The 16467-nt window shown below is 45.1% G+C and overlaps 1 protein-coding gene and 1 pseudogene across 1 annotated transcript; both read right to left on the bottom strand.

Annotated features, from left to right (window-relative positions):
- Positions 1-589: 589 nt before the first annotated feature.
- NDUFS5 (NADH:ubiquinone oxidoreductase subunit S5) lies at positions 590-6157 on the bottom strand. The gene is made up of 3 exons (XM_061412439.1): positions 6056-6157; positions 4084-4301; positions 590-813 (listed from the first exon to the last, which is right to left on the bottom strand). The coding sequence occupies exons 2-3, from the start codon at positions 4297-4299 to the stop codon at positions 709-711; spliced, it is 321 nt and encodes a 106-aa protein (XP_061268423.1). The 5' UTR covers positions 4300-4301; positions 6056-6157; the 3' UTR covers positions 590-708.
- A 1616-nt stretch (positions 6158-7773) lies between these two features.
- LOC133245230 (rho-related GTP-binding protein RhoG-like) lies at positions 7774-11646 on the bottom strand (annotated as a pseudogene).
- Between the last annotated feature and the right edge of the window lie 4821 nt (positions 11647-16467).

Consider the following 16467-nt stretch of genomic DNA (forward strand, 5'->3'; position numbering starts at 1 on the left):
TGCTATGTATGTTAAGTGACATAATTCTGACACAAAAAGACAAATACTGTATGATTGCACCTATAACGAGGTGCTTAGAGTAGTCAACATCATAGACCTAGAAAGTAGAGTAGTGGTTGCCAGGCGCTAGGGGGACGAGGGAAGAGGAAGTTATTGTTTCATGGGTATAGTTTCAGTTTTCCAAGATGAAAAGAGTTCTGGAGATGGATGGTCGCACCACAATGTGAATGCACTTAATACCACTGAACTCTACACTGAAAAATGGTTAAGATGAGGAATTTCTTGGTTTCCTGGTCCAGTGGTTAGGACTCTGCTTTTGCTGCCGAGGATGCAGGTTTGATCCCTAGTTGGGGATATCTGAAGTTTTCATTATATTCTCAACATTTAATTTTCTAGGGATCATACCTTCCCTTCTTCATGTGAATTTTTTCTTTTAAAAAAATGTTTCTAAGCATTTCAATCAGAAGTACTAATATACCACTGATAGTCCCTTAATGCTAATTTTTAAGGTAAAGGCATTTTACCAAACTTAAAAAATAGGTTGCAACCTCATTATTGAAAAGTATGATACAAAAGAAAATAGAACAAATAGGATGGAGCAATCCTTTATTTTTAGACACTCTCACAAAGGGGTTTTTAGTACGTAGAGTTTCCAGCGGAGAAGAGAGAACGTGAGAATCAGCCTCCAGCCACTGGCAGCTGCTCCGCTCAGGACCGAGGTTCCTCCTGGCCTGAGTGGTGAGGTGGGGGTGTGTACTTCCCTTCCTTGATTAGCTTTTCCCGCTGTCTCCTGATGGCATGCAGACGTTTCATCTGTCAGAGGAGGAAAATATTTAAACTCGGAGGGAGACATGCACCAGAAAGTGAGCACTGGAGAAGCTGAATACAAAACTGGTTTCATTTTTAAACTATGGAAGCTTTTCATCCTGGAGGGCTTCTGAGATAAATCCCATCTTTAAAGAATCAATTTCTGCTGTATGTATAGTAATACCTCCTTGAAAACGGATAACTAGTATGTTCCTATTATATAGAGGAATATAAGCATTTACAAAAATAATAGAGATACAGCAGCTTTAAGAGGTATACTTGTGCATACTAAAATCTTTAAAAATATGAAAAGCTGACATCACCTCACAGCATATGCTGGTGACTGCTCACTAGGTCAGAGAAGGCAATGGCGCCCCATGCCAGTACTCTTGCCTGGAAAATCCCATGGATGGAGGAGCCTGGTAGGCTGCAGTCCATGGGGTCGCTAAGAGTCAGACACGACTGAGCGACTTCCCTTTCACTTTTGACTTTCATGCATTGGAGAAGGAAATGGCAACCCGCTCCAGTGTTCTTGCCTGGAGAATCCCAGGGACGGGGGAGCCTGGTGGGCTGCCGTCTGTGGGGTCGCACAGAGTCGGACACGACTAAAGCGACTTAGCAGCAGCAGCTCACTAGGTATGAATGAAGCAGAAACAGGCCAATGAGGTCTCTGGGCCACACTGAAAGGCCTGCTATGTGCTCAGCTCAGCCAGTAGTCGCTCAGACAGGCAGGGCCTTGACTGCTGCCTTTTCCCCTCAGCAGGACGTTCCCTACGGATGAAAATCAAGCTATCCAACACTGTGCGAGAGCCGCAATTAACAGATTCTGTGACATGGAAAACAGACTTACCAATCCTGAATGCACTGTTCCTTGGCTCAAAACCCAGTGGCTTTCATCTTACTGAGAGGAAAAGCTGAATCCTTCCCTAGAAGGAAATTACAAGACCCTTCTCTCTGACGTTATGTCTTTATACCTTCCTCCAGCTCTCTCTGCTCCAGCTCAGAGATCCTTCCATTCGCTGCTTCCTCCTCCCTCAAGTGCACGTGGTTCACTATCTCCAAGTCTCTGCTCTCATGTTTTCTATCCTTGAGCTCTTTCAGGAGCACTCCACTGAAGCACAGAGCAACCATACCAGTGCTTCGCATCCTTCTGTTTATTTTCCCCACTGCACGTACCAACACCCGACACGCTATTTCTTACCTTGTTCGTACATTTTCTGTATCCCACCCCCAACCCTTGCCCCACCAATGAGTTCCATTAGGGCAGGGACTTTTCGCTGTTTTGCTTACTGCTATATTCCCAGTACCTGGAATAGTTCCTGACATAATAGGTGATCTAAAAAATACTTTTTGAGTGAATGACTAGGTTTTCACAAAGGCATGAAGTGGCAGTATATTCAATTAAACATCCCATTAACTTTAAAGAATGAGGATGCAACTTCAGTAGAAAAAAACTTTAGGTATTCCCAATACTAAACATTAACCATTTAAAAAACTGTATTCTTAACATTTCTCTAGTAAAGCATTTCCCAACATAAAACTAGTTATGGTTGAGGCATCATACAGCCGTATGTCAAATCTCTCTCCCAGCTAGAACCAATCATGACTTGGTGTTCTGAATACAAGCACAGGGTCTAGAATCAGCACTGCCAGGTTCAAATGCTATTTCGACCTCTTACTGGGCTATGTGACCTTAGGTAATGGATTTAGTATTTCCTTGCTTCAATGTTTTAATCCTACAGTGGGGAAAATAATTCTAAAGTATCTCATAGGAGATTATTGCAAGAAATATATGTACTATTACATTCTAAGAACTTAGAAAAGTGCTTGATTCTAATTCTTTGATTCATTAACATCTTCACTTAGATGACCTCTAAAATGGTAACATCTCTCTTCAGAAATTGACCTTAGAGCAAAACTGTATTTCCAGATAAGGAAACCAAGATTAGATGGGAAAGACTTTCTTGAAGTCACAAAACTAGTGGTGGTAAAACCAGCATCAAAATCCAGCTCTCCCAACTCCCAATCTAATATTCTTTCCACCTCATCACACTGTCTCTTCTTGGTGTAAATTTTCCATAATAAATTAAGTGTTAATCTGAGCAAGGAATAAGTGGGGCCTGCAGAAGAGAAGTTATGACATGCTGCGAACTAACTAGCTGGTTGGCGGCCAGCTACCACCCACTCCTTGTCTACTACAGTACACTCGATGATCAATATTCTTCCAGAGAACATGACAAAATTAATACCTGACAACCCTTTATTCCTTCCAAATTTGGCTTTACTTCACCCAAATGCCAATAGCGGATTATAAAAGACAAGCTATTTAAAAATGGATACAGATAACTTTAGAGATGCATTTAACTGAAAATCTAAATTGTATTCCTGAACCCCAAGGAGTTGACAGTAATAAAAATAATTCTGTTATATGTGGAGCACAGAAATAGGCAAAATGACAGCCCAGTTAACGATTTCCTCTCTAAAGGAGAACAGGACCCTATGTGTTACGCAATTCATTCAAGTCTTGAGGAGGTAAACACTATGCTGCTGCTGCTGCTGCTGCTAAGTCGCTTCAGTCGTGTCCGACTCTGTGCGACCCCATAGACGGCGGCCCACCAGGCTCCCCCGTCCCTGGCTCCTCCATCCATGGGATTTTCCAGGCAAGAGTACTGGAGTGGGGTGCCATTGCCTTCTCTGAAACACTATGCTACAAATGCTTTTTCCCTGTATTTTTGGTCAGGATCACCTAAAACAATCTCATTAACACCTCCATCTTCCCCAGAATAGAAATCTAGAGGTTGTTTTATCAGGTTCAGTGTAATAGAGCTGCAGGATTTTAATCTCTTCCCCAGTGAGGGTTCAATGAATTTGAAATATATTTGCCCAAACATTTTCAAGGACAAACACCCAAGGCTAGTTGATACTCTTTTACTTTACAGCCTACACAAAAATGGAAATCTGCATATGCAATTTCCAACCCGATGGCTGCAGCAGGGCACAATGCTAAGGAAAATATTGGGTTTGCCAAAAAGTTTGACGGAAAACCCTAATGAACTTTTTGGCTAACCCAATATATGAGAATATGAGGAAGAACACTGAACAAGTTAACACAGTTAACTTCCTTGACATGGTACCTAAGTAGAGAAGGTAGTTCACACAAAAGTTTTGCCAATTCACATCGGGCAAGCCAATGCCCAATGATCAGTTAAAAGTATTTAAAAGTAGCTCTGGAGAAACAAGGAAGTAATTCCATCCCCATCTTCATCACTTCCTCACCGTTTTCTGTCGAAGCAGACACTCTCTGAAATCCTCAAATTCTATTTTGCACTCCTTCTCTGCTCGGATACTGCCGATTCCATGTGCACACTCTATCCATTCCTTCTCAAAAGCATGGCATCGGGATGGGATCTTGTGAGGCTGCTCAGCACTCTGGATTGTCATCCAGCGATCTAGGTCAACACCCAGCCTTTTCTGCACATCAAAGAAAGGCATGGCTGAAGTGGAAGGGGAAAAAAAAGAAATGCCATAAAATTGCAGTCAAAAGAGAAATTTCTGAGAAAAATGAGATAATTATGACAAACAACCTTCTAGAAAGATATTTTGTACTAGTCTCCCAATTTCTTTTCCCCAAACCTTTTCATTACACAAGTTCTTCCAGTTCATGGTAGATAAGCAATTTTCGTGCTTTCACAAAACTCAAACTCGAGGAAAACGGAACTTGAACCAAAAAACAATGCATTAAAAATCCTCTATATTGATAAGGTCATTTTAACCAAAAGTTGAAAAGTGTGTTTTATTGGGAGTGTAGAGTTTAAGCCACTGGACCACTAAAAAGTCCCTGTTTTGAATATCTTGACTCAGTAATCCCAATGCTTTGAGACAGATCTGAAGAAAAAACTGAAATAAAAAAACACAAGCATAAAAACATTTCTTTACATTTTTCAAACCATATCAACTTAGATGACACTTCTAAGAAGCCATCTTGAAGCAGGAATGTCATCCTGTGTTAGCATCGTAGACCTTTCCTAGTACCCTGCACGCCCCTGTAATGTACTATTCATATGCATATCTCCCTTTTGAACAACCTTGAGGATAGGGACCAGTCAGGTAGGAGCTCAATAACTGTTGGGGGGAAAAAAAAAAGAAATTCAAACAACTTAAAAGGGCAACAATAGAGAAAGTCCAAGTGTTTGTCTCTCAGTCATGTCCCCACTCTTTTCTACCCCATGGCCTGTAGCCCACCGGGCTCCTCTGTCTATGGAATTCTTCAGGGAAGAATACTGGAGTGGGTTGCCATGACCTTCCAGGGGATGTTCCCAATCTAGGGATCGAACCTGGGTCTCCTGCATTTCAGGCAGATTCTTTACCGTTTGAGCCACCAGTGAAGTAACAGAAATGAATAATTAAATCCAGTACCTATTTGGTAGACAATGGTGGGGGGCGGATAATACACATGAAATATACATTTTAATGCTTAATGGAAAAAAGGGGGGTTTACAATAATGCTAAAAAAAAAAGCTTCAAAAGAAGACTGGAAGGAAGCACAAAAAAAGGTCAGCAGTTACTTTTATGAGTGGCAGGCTTACAGGTGAGTGTAATTTTAAAGTTTCCCACCCATTCTTTCAGTCATTTACTGAGTAATGTTCCAGTCACTGGGATGGGGGCGGGGGGGGGGGGGTGGGCAGCAGCTGCAACCTAAGCACTAGCACAGGACACACAGAGGGAACTGGGAATCAACGCACGAGCGCAAGAGCTAAGGAGGAAGCACCTATTCTGTCCGGAAAACTACGGATCAAGTGCAGGTCTGTGACAGAGTATTCCAGCAGGGCACACACTGCACGAGTTACAGCCGGTGTGCTAGGTTATGTCTGGGGTACACTGAGCACCCAGACACGGCTGGAGCGCAGAGTACACGTCGGGAAGAACGAAACGAGCTTTAGAGGTTGGCAGGGCCTAAATCCCGCATGGCCACGCAGCAAGCTGGGAAAGGAACGTGGACTTCAGGTTAAGAAACAGAAGGCCAAGTATGAGTCTGTCAGAAAGTTAAGTCAACCTGGAAAAAGAGCCGAGAAAGGTGCGGTCTATAGACTTCAGTGACAAGCTGTGTGGACCGAGGAGCCTGGGAAAGCAGAAAATATGGCCAGGGAGAAAGGTCATCCACCCAGCAAGCCAAGAGGAAATCTGTTAAAGAGCTCTCGGAAGGACGCGCTTTAGGGTCTATCGTCCAGCGGACACACACAGCCCCTACCGTCCGGCCGCTGTGTCCTTTTCTCCTCGCTGGCCGCCTCTCCTAGACAATCCTCAGGCGACTAGGAGGCCTGCCGTAAAGGAAGCCCGCTGCGTGACTCTTGCAGCGCGACGCCGGGAACCGACCTGCCTTCCGCCGTCGCGCCCCGGAACCATAGAGACCAAGCCCATCTGTCTGCGCCTGCGCGGCCGTCTGAGTTGCCCTCAAGAGACTGCGGACGAGCGGACCTTGCCCAGATAACCGCGTGAGAGGCATCCGGGGTTTAGTGATTTCCTGCTGCTTCCTCCTTCAGTGCCTGGGACTCTCACCACAGCTATGATTGGTGAGGGACTTGACCAAGGAAACCCTCTTCATCCCCTTCCAGTGGCAGTTAAGCTCATGGAGTGTGGACACACCCAGGGTGGGTTCCAGTTCTTGCTCCGCCACTTCTGCGTCACCTGGCAAAATTTCTTAACTTCGCTGTTTCTGTTTCATCTAAGATAATAATACAGTGTATAGGGTTGCTTGCGGGATTAAATGAGTTCTATTAAAGCACTGGGTTTCCCAGATTGCCCTAGTGGTAAAGAACCCGCCTGCCAATGCAGGAGATGTAAGAGAAGAGGGTTCGATCCCTGGGTCAGGAATATCCTCTATGGCAACCCACTCCAATATTCTTGCCTGGAGAATTACATGGACAGAGGAGCCTGGCTAGTTACAGCCCGTAGTCTCAAGAGTCGGACAGGATTTAGCGAGTAAACCACCACCAAACCACTGAGGCGTTTCCTAGCACATGGAGGGCACTCTAAGACAATCGCAGTTCTTTGTGTCTCAGTTTTTAAAGTTTACGGATTCTGGAGAGTCGTCAGAGACCAGGCCCCTCTGTTTCCGAACCTCCAGAGGTTCCCCTTGATTACAGCAAGAGCCCCAGAGTGGTGGTGGGGTTGGAGCTGGGACGGCTGCGCGGGGTGGAATGGGTACCATAAAGTGTATGTGATATGATACGTTGGGGAAGTGGAAAGAAAATAGAATATTTCTAATTTTTGTGTTTTTTAATTTCTTGTTTGTGTGTTAATGTTTATAAAGGGCATAATACTACATTAGTTGTACATATTAAAAAACTTGTAAATAAATATTTATTGGGGGGTTGAGCTGAAAACTTCTTTTTTTTTCTTCACTGGAGACAGAAGGTTTTGTTGATGCAGATGGGGGTTGAGGGGCCCCAGGAGCCCGATGGGGGTGGGACCGAGTCAGTCAGCAGGTGCATGAGGCCCAGGGACATGGAGGTAGGTTAGGGCACATTCATCTTACTAGGATTCAGTGGCTTCTTCCCTGTGGAAGAGAGAGCATCTTGAGGGCGGAGCAATTTGAAGAGCAGTGAGGGAGAGGTTAGGGTCTGCGGAGCCCTCCGGAGAGAAGGCACCAGGACAGGCAGCAATATCTGTGTGGAAAACTAGGTCAACTGGTGAGTAGGGGGAAATGCGGAAGCTTCTTGGAGGAGGGGTCCAACTGTGACCTGGGTGAGCTCTCAAGAATACTTGGTGTTTCCAAGCAGAATGGGGCAGGGCCCAAAGCCCCTTTCCCTGTGGGTCCCCGTTAAGGAGAAAAAGACATTTGGGGACCCCATAAGCAAGGGGGTCCCAGAATTAGTCCTTAAGGCACAGCTGAGGGCAGACGAGGCACCAAGACACAAAGGCGCAACCGGTAGGGGGTCAGGGGCAGCCTCCAAGCTGAGTGCCAGGTCACAGGAGGATGCAGGACTGCCCATGCTTGATCGGCATGGGGTTGAGTACTGCCGGACAGCCTCGGTAAACACTTCCTTGATGCCATCCTGCTGCAGGGCCAAGCACAGCTTGGATCTGCTGGGCCACCACCTGGCCCAGCTCCTTCAGGCACCTTTAGGGTGTCAGGTCCTTCTTGGTGCCCACCAAGAGGATGGGCACTTCAGGGCAATGGTAGCACACCTCTGAATGCCACTTGTGCTGCACATTCTCATAGGAAGGCGGATGACAGTGGAGAAGCAGATGACAAACATGTTGGTCTGAGGGCAGGAGGGTGTGCGGAGGTGATCATACTCCTCCTGGCCTGCTGTTCCTACAGGTTCGGGTTCACTGGGCACCCGTCAACTGCACTCTGGGCGCTATAGTTGTTGAATACTGGGGATGTAATCCTTGGGGAAGGCGTTGCTTGTGTAGCATGTTTTGACCACAGCCCCTTTGCTCACCACCACACACCTGATGCTCTGCGTGGTGGGTGCAGGTGCTGCGGTGGAGGCTATGACTCTTTCCCTTTCTGAGCCCTCCTGGATCAGTGACCTGATGCCCTCCCCAAGGCAGGGAAGATGGGGGTGGCGGCAGTGGCTCTGTTCTGCAGATTTCTTTTCCTTTTAAGCAATGAGCTCTCAAAACTGTTTAGAGAAGTCCGGTGTTCCAACCTTCCCAGCCTTATTGTCCAAAACTCTGCCTAATGCCCCGACCGAGAGCTTGCTCTTCTGTGTATTCCAGGAATATCCTGCGATCCAATCTCTCTCTCCCTTTTTTTCTTCTTTCCTTTGGAAGGATACCGATTCCTCCCTCCCCCGCTTCCATTTCTGCATGCCAAATTCCTGCTCTGCTTCAGGACTTTTGCATAGGTTTCTCTAAAATGCATTAACTATCAACCAAGCCCTGGTTTCATCCACTCTGAGGAGAATGCCTGAGGTCCCACCATGTACTGCTTTTGTTCCAGCATTGCAGTTCTCCTTTTCTTCCCCCCTCATCAGATATGTACCCCACCTCAGATAAGTTGCAGTTCAGCTAGAATTTCCTGGGCAACTAATGCATGTCCAGCACAATACTGGAGGATTATGGAATTGGTAACTCATGGCCCTTGCCTACAAAATACTAGAGGTGGCAAGGTGGTGATCACCACCACCCCTTTCACTTCTCCCATTTAATGTTGGTGATAGCATCTTTCCAGCCATTCAGGTAGTAAACTCTGAAGCTGTATTTTGCCGTTTCCTCCTGCTTCATCCAATATTTAATCACTGGCCAAATGCTTTCAAATATTCCTTCAATAGATTTTCAAATTTATTTTTTCCTTTCTGCTTCCTGGCTCCTCACTTTAGTCTGTTTTGCACTGATTAATCTTTCTAAAATGTTAATTTCATTGAATCACTCCTCAGATACCAGGTGGGGTAGATTAGTACAAAGATGGCAATTTAAAAGCCTCCAAGGCCAGAGCTAGCTCACTGTAAGGAAATGAAAACAAAAGCATTATGATAAATGGGAACTGATCCTTGGCCTCAGTTTGAGGGAGAGGAATGGTGGGGAACATGCAACCTGAAGAGCATATGTCCCGTCTAAAGGGGGCAGCAGCTCCTCAGCCCCACTCTTGCTGTCAAGAATCTGGGCTCCAAATTGTCAACTCTTCAAATTTTTCACGAGAAGCCAGAAATCTTTTGTTATTGCTTAAATGTGAAACGCTGGCTCACACTCTAGTAAAGTAATACTCAAAATTCTCCAAGCCAGGCTTCAGCAGTACGTGAACCATGAACTTCCAGATGTTCAAGCTGGTTTTAGAAAAGGCAGAGGAACCAGAGATCAAATTGCCAACATCCACTGAATCATGGAAAAAGCAAGAAAGTTCCAGAAAAACATCTATTTCTGCTTTATTGACTACGCCAAAGCCTTTGACTGTGTGGATCACAATAAACTGTGGAAAATTCTGAAAGAGATGGGAATACCAGACCACCTGACCTGCCTCTTGAGAAACCTGTATGTAGGTCAGGAAGCAACAGTTAGAACTGGACATGGAACAACAGACTGGTTCCAAATAGGAAAAGGAGTATGTCAAGCCTGTATACTGTCACCCTGTTTATTTAACTTCTATGCAGAGTACATCATGAGAAACGCTGGACTGGAAGTAACACAAGCTGGAATCAAGATTGCTGGGAGAAATATCAATTACCTCAGATATGCAGATGACACCACCCTTATGGCAGAAGGTGAAGAGGAACTCAAAAGCCTCTTGATGAAAGTGAAAGTGGAGAGTGAAAAAGTTGGCTTAAAGCTCAACATTCAGAAAACGAAGATCATGGCATCTGGTCCCATCACTTCATGGCAAATAGATGGGGGAAACAGTGGAAACAGTGTCAGACTTTATTTTTGGGGCTCCAAAATCACTGCAGATGGTGACTGCAGCCATGAAATTAAAAGACGCTTACTCCTTGGAAGGAAAGTTATGACCAACCTAGACAGCATATTCAAAAGCAGAGACATTACTTTGCCAACAAAGGTCTGTCTAGTCAAGGCTATGGTTTTTCCTGTGATCATGTATGGATGTGAGAGTTGGACTGTGAAGAAAGCTGAGCACCAAAGAATTGATGCTTTTGCAGTGTGGTGTTGGAGAAGACTCTTGAGAGTCCCTTGGACTGCAAGGAGATCCAACCAGTCCATTCTAAAGGAGATCTATCCTGGGTGTTCTTTGGAAAGAATGATGCTAAAGCTGAAACTCCAGTACTTTGGCCACCTCATGCGAAGAGTTGACTCATTGGAAAAGACTCTGATGCTGGGAGGGATTGGGGGCAGGAGGAGAAGGGGATGACAGAGGATGAGATGGCTGGATGGCATCACTGACTCGATGGACGTGAGTCTGAGTGAACTCCGGGAGTTGGTGATGGACAGGGAGGCCTGGCGTGCTGCGATTCATGGGGTCGCAAAGAGTCGGACACGACTGAGCAACTGAAGTGAAATGTGAAACATTCCATTTTAAAAAGTGGGGCAACTAATTTTTTTTTCAAGTGCTGACCAAACAAAACCCATCATGGAAATGGCCCTTGAGGTACCAGATTTCAAACCTTGGATGGAGAGAAAATTACAGACTGGGAAAGCAATTTACTTTGAACTTTGATGGTTTTTTTTACATCCAGCCTTACTCTCTTCTTCCCCTCTCTTCTTATTGTTGCACGCTTTTCTGAAGACTCAAATCTGATCATTCAGAAAACACTTCCTGAGCTCTTATCTCAACCATGACCCTTGTTGAGTTCTTGGGATGAAGGCACAGAATGCTGTGGCAAGTGGTTAAAACAAAGATGAATAAAAGGAGAATGCAAAAGAAGGGGGTCATTCATATTGCTTGGGCTCTGTGTAAGGTTATTCAAGAAAAGGTCCAGATTTTTGGGTTTGGCATTCAAGACCATGATCTGACTTCTTTCCATTTCTAACTCCTCAGATCCCATTGTTCACCAACTGGTATTCAATACCCTGGTGTTCTCAAACATCCAGAACTGTTCTCATGCTTGCAAATTTTGTAGGATCATTACAGACTTCCCACTGTACGCCTCAGCAAATGCCTAATCCGTTTTCATCGTTTATCGCACGAAGCTTTCTGTGGAGTCTTCCTGAACTCCTGAGCGTTTACTAGGGCTTTGTTGAGGTCCCACCAGCCCAGTTAATACGTATACTGTTTCCTATTAGAGATGTTAACTGTTAATACGCCAAGCCCCTCCATTCGGCCCCGGTGTTGGTGCGGCTGTGCAAGGATGTCCATGACAGGGCGCTCCCGAAGATGGGAAAACTACAGTTCCCAGAAATCCTACGCCAGAACTGCGCCTGCGCCGTTGCTATGCCGACCATGGGCGCCAGCTTAGCTTCCTGGGCTTTTTAGTGACTTTAACCCTGCCATGGGGCGGGGGCCGCGTTACCACCTCTTGTATTCCTCTCGTTTATCTCTTTTTTTTCCTTTTTCTGCAAGCCTCTGCTTCTTGGAATTGTAGTTTTACAACGAAATCAAAAGTATTATACACAGAAACAAGCCTGAGCTGTTGCATTGTTCATTCTTTATTGGGGAACCCTGAGGCTCAGAGGCCGGGTGGAACAGGCCTAGGCATTCTGTGCTTCCCCAACAGTCTTGCTCCCATCTTCAAAGAACAAGAGTAAGGCTCAGTGTTAATCGAAGCCCCACCACCCACCCCAACGCCTTCCTGTTCCCGTTCCCCTGAAAACTAGCCTCGCTGCTGCATGAGCTGGGGCTATGGACAGTCACAGATTTAATGACCCCTGGACCTATTTCACGGGACTTCTGTCCTTGATCCTTGATCTGTAGGATTTCCTGTTTACACACCTCAGTCATAACCTGATAAAAGCGTTTAATGCTACCTTTCTGCAGATATGCCATCTATAATTTAGCACATTGGGAACTTTAGGCCTTATCTGATACCATTGTCCAGCAGATTTGAATAAACTGGGTAGCCTGAGGATCCTAGCACAAGTGGAAAAGACAAAGTTTGAAAGCTTTCCCCCCAACCCTCACCCCCAAGCCCGGAGCTATAGGATAGACTCAACAAAAGCAATAAGCAAAGCAATCCGAAAGTGAAAGTAACAGTCCCAAGGCCTGAAATAAAATGGCAGAGTGACTCTTAAAGAGCAAAAGATGTGCCATTTCGGGGGAGGTACAGGTGGAGAAGGAAATGGCAACCCACTCCAGTACTCTTGCATGGAAAACCCCATGGGCAGAGGAGTGTAGTAGGCTACAGTCCATGGGGTCACAAAGACACGACTGAAAGACTTCACTTTCACAGTATGGGGAAAAGATGTAACAAAACCAGGAACCACTGCCGCGGGGAGGAAAGGGGGTGGGGGTGGGGGCGGGGGGTGGAGGTGGGGAAGGCTTGTGGGAGGTGTAATTGGATGTTGGTCAACATTCCATCCCTAGAATTAAAGTCCCCTTGCTCTGTTACATGGAGCTTTTTCTTGACTTTAATTAGGCTTCCCAAGTGGTAGGATTACATGAAAACACACTAAGGGACTTCCCCGGCAGTCCAGTGGTTATGGCAGTCCAGTGGTTATGACTTGGCCTTCCACTGCAGGGTAACCAGTTCACTCCTGGTCAGAGAACTAAGATCCCTGAGTGCTGCTAAAGTATACAGAAAACACAGTAAGGCCAATGGGGCTATCTACTGCACCAGACATCTCTCCTCATGAATTAACACACTAGAGTCTGGTTTTATAGACCAATATAGCTTTACCAGTGAGTCAGCCTTCCTGAGTACAGTCAGTTCAGTCGCTCAGTCATGTCCGACTCTTTGCAACCCCATGAATCACAGCACGCCAGGCTTCCCTGTCCATCACCAACTCCCGGAGTTCACTCAAACTCACGTCCATCGAGTCAGCGATGCCATCCAGCCATCTCATCCTCTGTCGTCCCCTTCTCCTCCTGCCCCCAATCCCTCCCAGTATCAGAGTCTTTTCCAATGAGTCAACTCTTCGCATGAGGTGGCCAGAGTACTGGAGTTTCAGCTTTAGCATCATTCCCTCCAAAGAAATCCCAGGGCTGATCTTCAGAATGGACTGGTTGGATCTCCTTGTAGTCCAAGGGACTCTCAAGAGTCTTCTCCAACACCACACTGCAAAAGCATCAATTCTTTGGTGCTCAGCTTTCTTCACAGTCCAACTCTCACAACCATACATGACCACTGGAAAAACCATAGCCTTGACTAGACAGACCTTTGTTGGCAAAGTAACGTCTCTGCTTTTGAATATGCTATCTAGGTTGGTCGTAACTTTCCTTCCAAGGAGTAAGCGTCTTTGAATTTCATGGCTGCAGTCACCATCTGCAGTGATTTTTGAGCCCCAAAAATAAAGTCTGACACTGTTTCCACTGTTTCCCCATCTTAAAACACCTGGAGGGAAGCTGTCAAGAGTGGCCTTCCACAGGAAGCACTCTGCTTTCTGTCCAGGTGCACAGAATACTTCAAGTTTCATCACCTTCCTGCCCAGAGACTGTGAGCCTCTCTAGGGTAAGGGCTGGATCTCTCTTACCTTTGCTGCAGAGAGACAACCTGCAGAAAGCTTAGTTACTTATCTGAGAGTTAAGAAAGAGTTTCAGGTAGTGTACTGACTACTAGCAAAGGGGAGGAGTAGCCACATAATCCATTAGTCACTCATCATTTAAGAGCCAATAGGTAATAGTTCAAGGTGCTACCAACAGCTCAGTACAGTGGAAGAGTCATGTAGACTCATAAATGCATTACACAACTACTTCCTCAGGTCTCTTTTGCCACCCAATTCAGGCATCTGGTTCTATCATTCCCATTTGATTTCCTTCAAACTTAAATCTTGGATTAAACTGTTTACTAGTTTGTATTGCCTCACAATGTCAGCACCATTAAGAGCAGGAACTTGGTCTATCTAGCTCAGTGATATATTCCTAGTGCCTAGAATACAGGAGGTGCTCAATAAGCATTCATCAAAGGGCTACATTAACACCGCTTTCAAGAAGGGAGCAGGAAGACAACTGCCACGTGAGGCAGCCATTTGTCAAGTCAGAAGGGATTTAATTCCAGGTAGAACAATAGGGGCACCATGATGGACAGTCTGAGAGGAAAATTTAACAATCCATGCAAGAGATAACCAGAACCTTTAAGAATAACAGGTAGATTTAAGAGAATCTGTGAAAAACAAAACACAGGACAAAACCATTCAACAGCAGCAGCTATGGAACTGGGCTGGATTAAATAAGAGACACGGATAAGACAAGCCAAAAGAAAAAGGATCTTTAAAAATGGGCCTGTTGGAAAGTGCACCATGCCCTTCTTAGCCAGGCAAAGCCAGAGCCTCATTTCATCATCCTCCCCCATCAATGTTCAGGCCTTTGTTATCTCTAACTGGACAACAAAAAGAGGCCTGTGACTGGTCTGTCTCTAGTTTGGTATTTGCCCTTCTCTCTGGTACTTACTTCAGTTAGTTTCCCTCAACTCTTCAGATTCCTACAGGGGAAAGGTCAAACTCCCTGTAGTCAAAGCCCCTCATTATCTAACCCCTACTACCTACCTTTGAGCTCTCTTTCCAAGATGCATTATGCGTTTTCTACTCTGGTTGAAACAAGAATATTGTGCCTGAACACTGGCAGTTTCCCATCACCCAGCCTTTGCTTATTTCAAGTCCTAATTACTACTTTTATCTGAACCCTATTCACCTTTTGAAACCTCATTCCAACACTACCACCCAAAACGAAGCCTTCCCTGACCACCACTGCTACTTAGAAGCACCATCTCTTCTCTCAGTCCACTACCTGTACCCTCACATGACACAGCAGCTTTTACTTTCCCCGCTTCCATTGCTTTGCTAGACTGAGCTCCTTTTCAGGAATCAAGATCCATCTAAGTATTTATTTATGTGATACAAGACAGAGTAGGGCTATTTAACATAACTTGTCAGGCTTTTAAAACTCACAGGGTATTCCCTGGTGGTCCAGGGATTGAATCTTCGTGCTTTCACTGCCACAGGCCTGGGTTCTGCAAGCCACTGCATGTGCCCCCCCGCCCACCAAATCATGTATCTGTCTTCCACAAATAAAGAACTCAGAAGATACCAGTAATGCTTGCTGAATGACTAAAAAACATTCAAAGCCAATATAAACATGTCTTTCCCTACTTTTGTCCTATTAGCCTGAAGGTATACTGGGTACTATGCCTCAGAAAAAGTGGATCAGGCTACTGTCAAGAGCAGCTAAACAACAGTTGAAATATAAGAATCATTTTCTAAACAGCACAAACTAGTTTTGAGGAATCACTGAGCCAAGATATAGGTAAGAGAGAACCTAGACAGCCTAGAACTCAAAGCTACTCTGTCTCTTAAGGTATTTGCTAACATGGAAAAAGCCCCTGGATGCCTGAATTACACTTTTAGGAACACCATGGACTGAAGGAGACAAAAATCAAAACCTAAGGCTGAGCTAAAAGTGCAAACCCGCCACCACAGACACCTCAAGCAGGGATTCCAAAGTATTACACTTTCAAGATATGGGTGAAACAAAAGGAAACCACTTCTCACATGGACCTGACACCTGGCTATGTGTTACCTGGATGATCCATGGAACCTCCAGCCTTCAATCTCAATTAGGGTTTGGTAATATTCCTAAAAAACAGGCAACCAGATAGCCTTCCTAGGGGTGGATGCTGCATCCTTTTCCGGTTTATTCCTATGAATAATTTTTCAAATATACTGTCCAGCTCACAGATAACCTGGCAGAGACAGAACACTATAAGCAACAGCAGCAAAAACATGAGGTCTATGAATACAGATATTGAAATTTTAGACAAAGTATCACACCATTCCTACAATGAAGAGCTAATTATTTATTTCAAAGTGTGGTTTGGCATTGAGACCTGGAGATTTTTTCCTAGGTAAACCTGCATCTTTTTTCGCTGAAGGTGTCAGCCTTATTCAAAGTCCAGGTTAACTGCAACTATAGAAGACTACACACACCCTCAGGGCCTTTTCAAGGAAAGACTCACCAGGGCAGCACAGACGTCACTGTTCCTTAACAGCATTCAGTTTACCTTGGTAAGCAGAGGAATTTTTCATCAGACCTTGACCTGAGGTGTGACTCTCCCATCCATGATGCACCCCATTTGCCTTTTTTGTAACCTTTCTAATATGTCTATTGATGCTACA

Source organism: Bos javanicus, chromosome 3, assembly GCF_032452875.1.
Source record: "Bos javanicus breed banteng chromosome 3, ARS-OSU_banteng_1.0, whole genome shotgun sequence".
Taxonomy (NCBI): domain Eukaryota; kingdom Metazoa; phylum Chordata; class Mammalia; order Artiodactyla; family Bovidae; genus Bos; species Bos javanicus.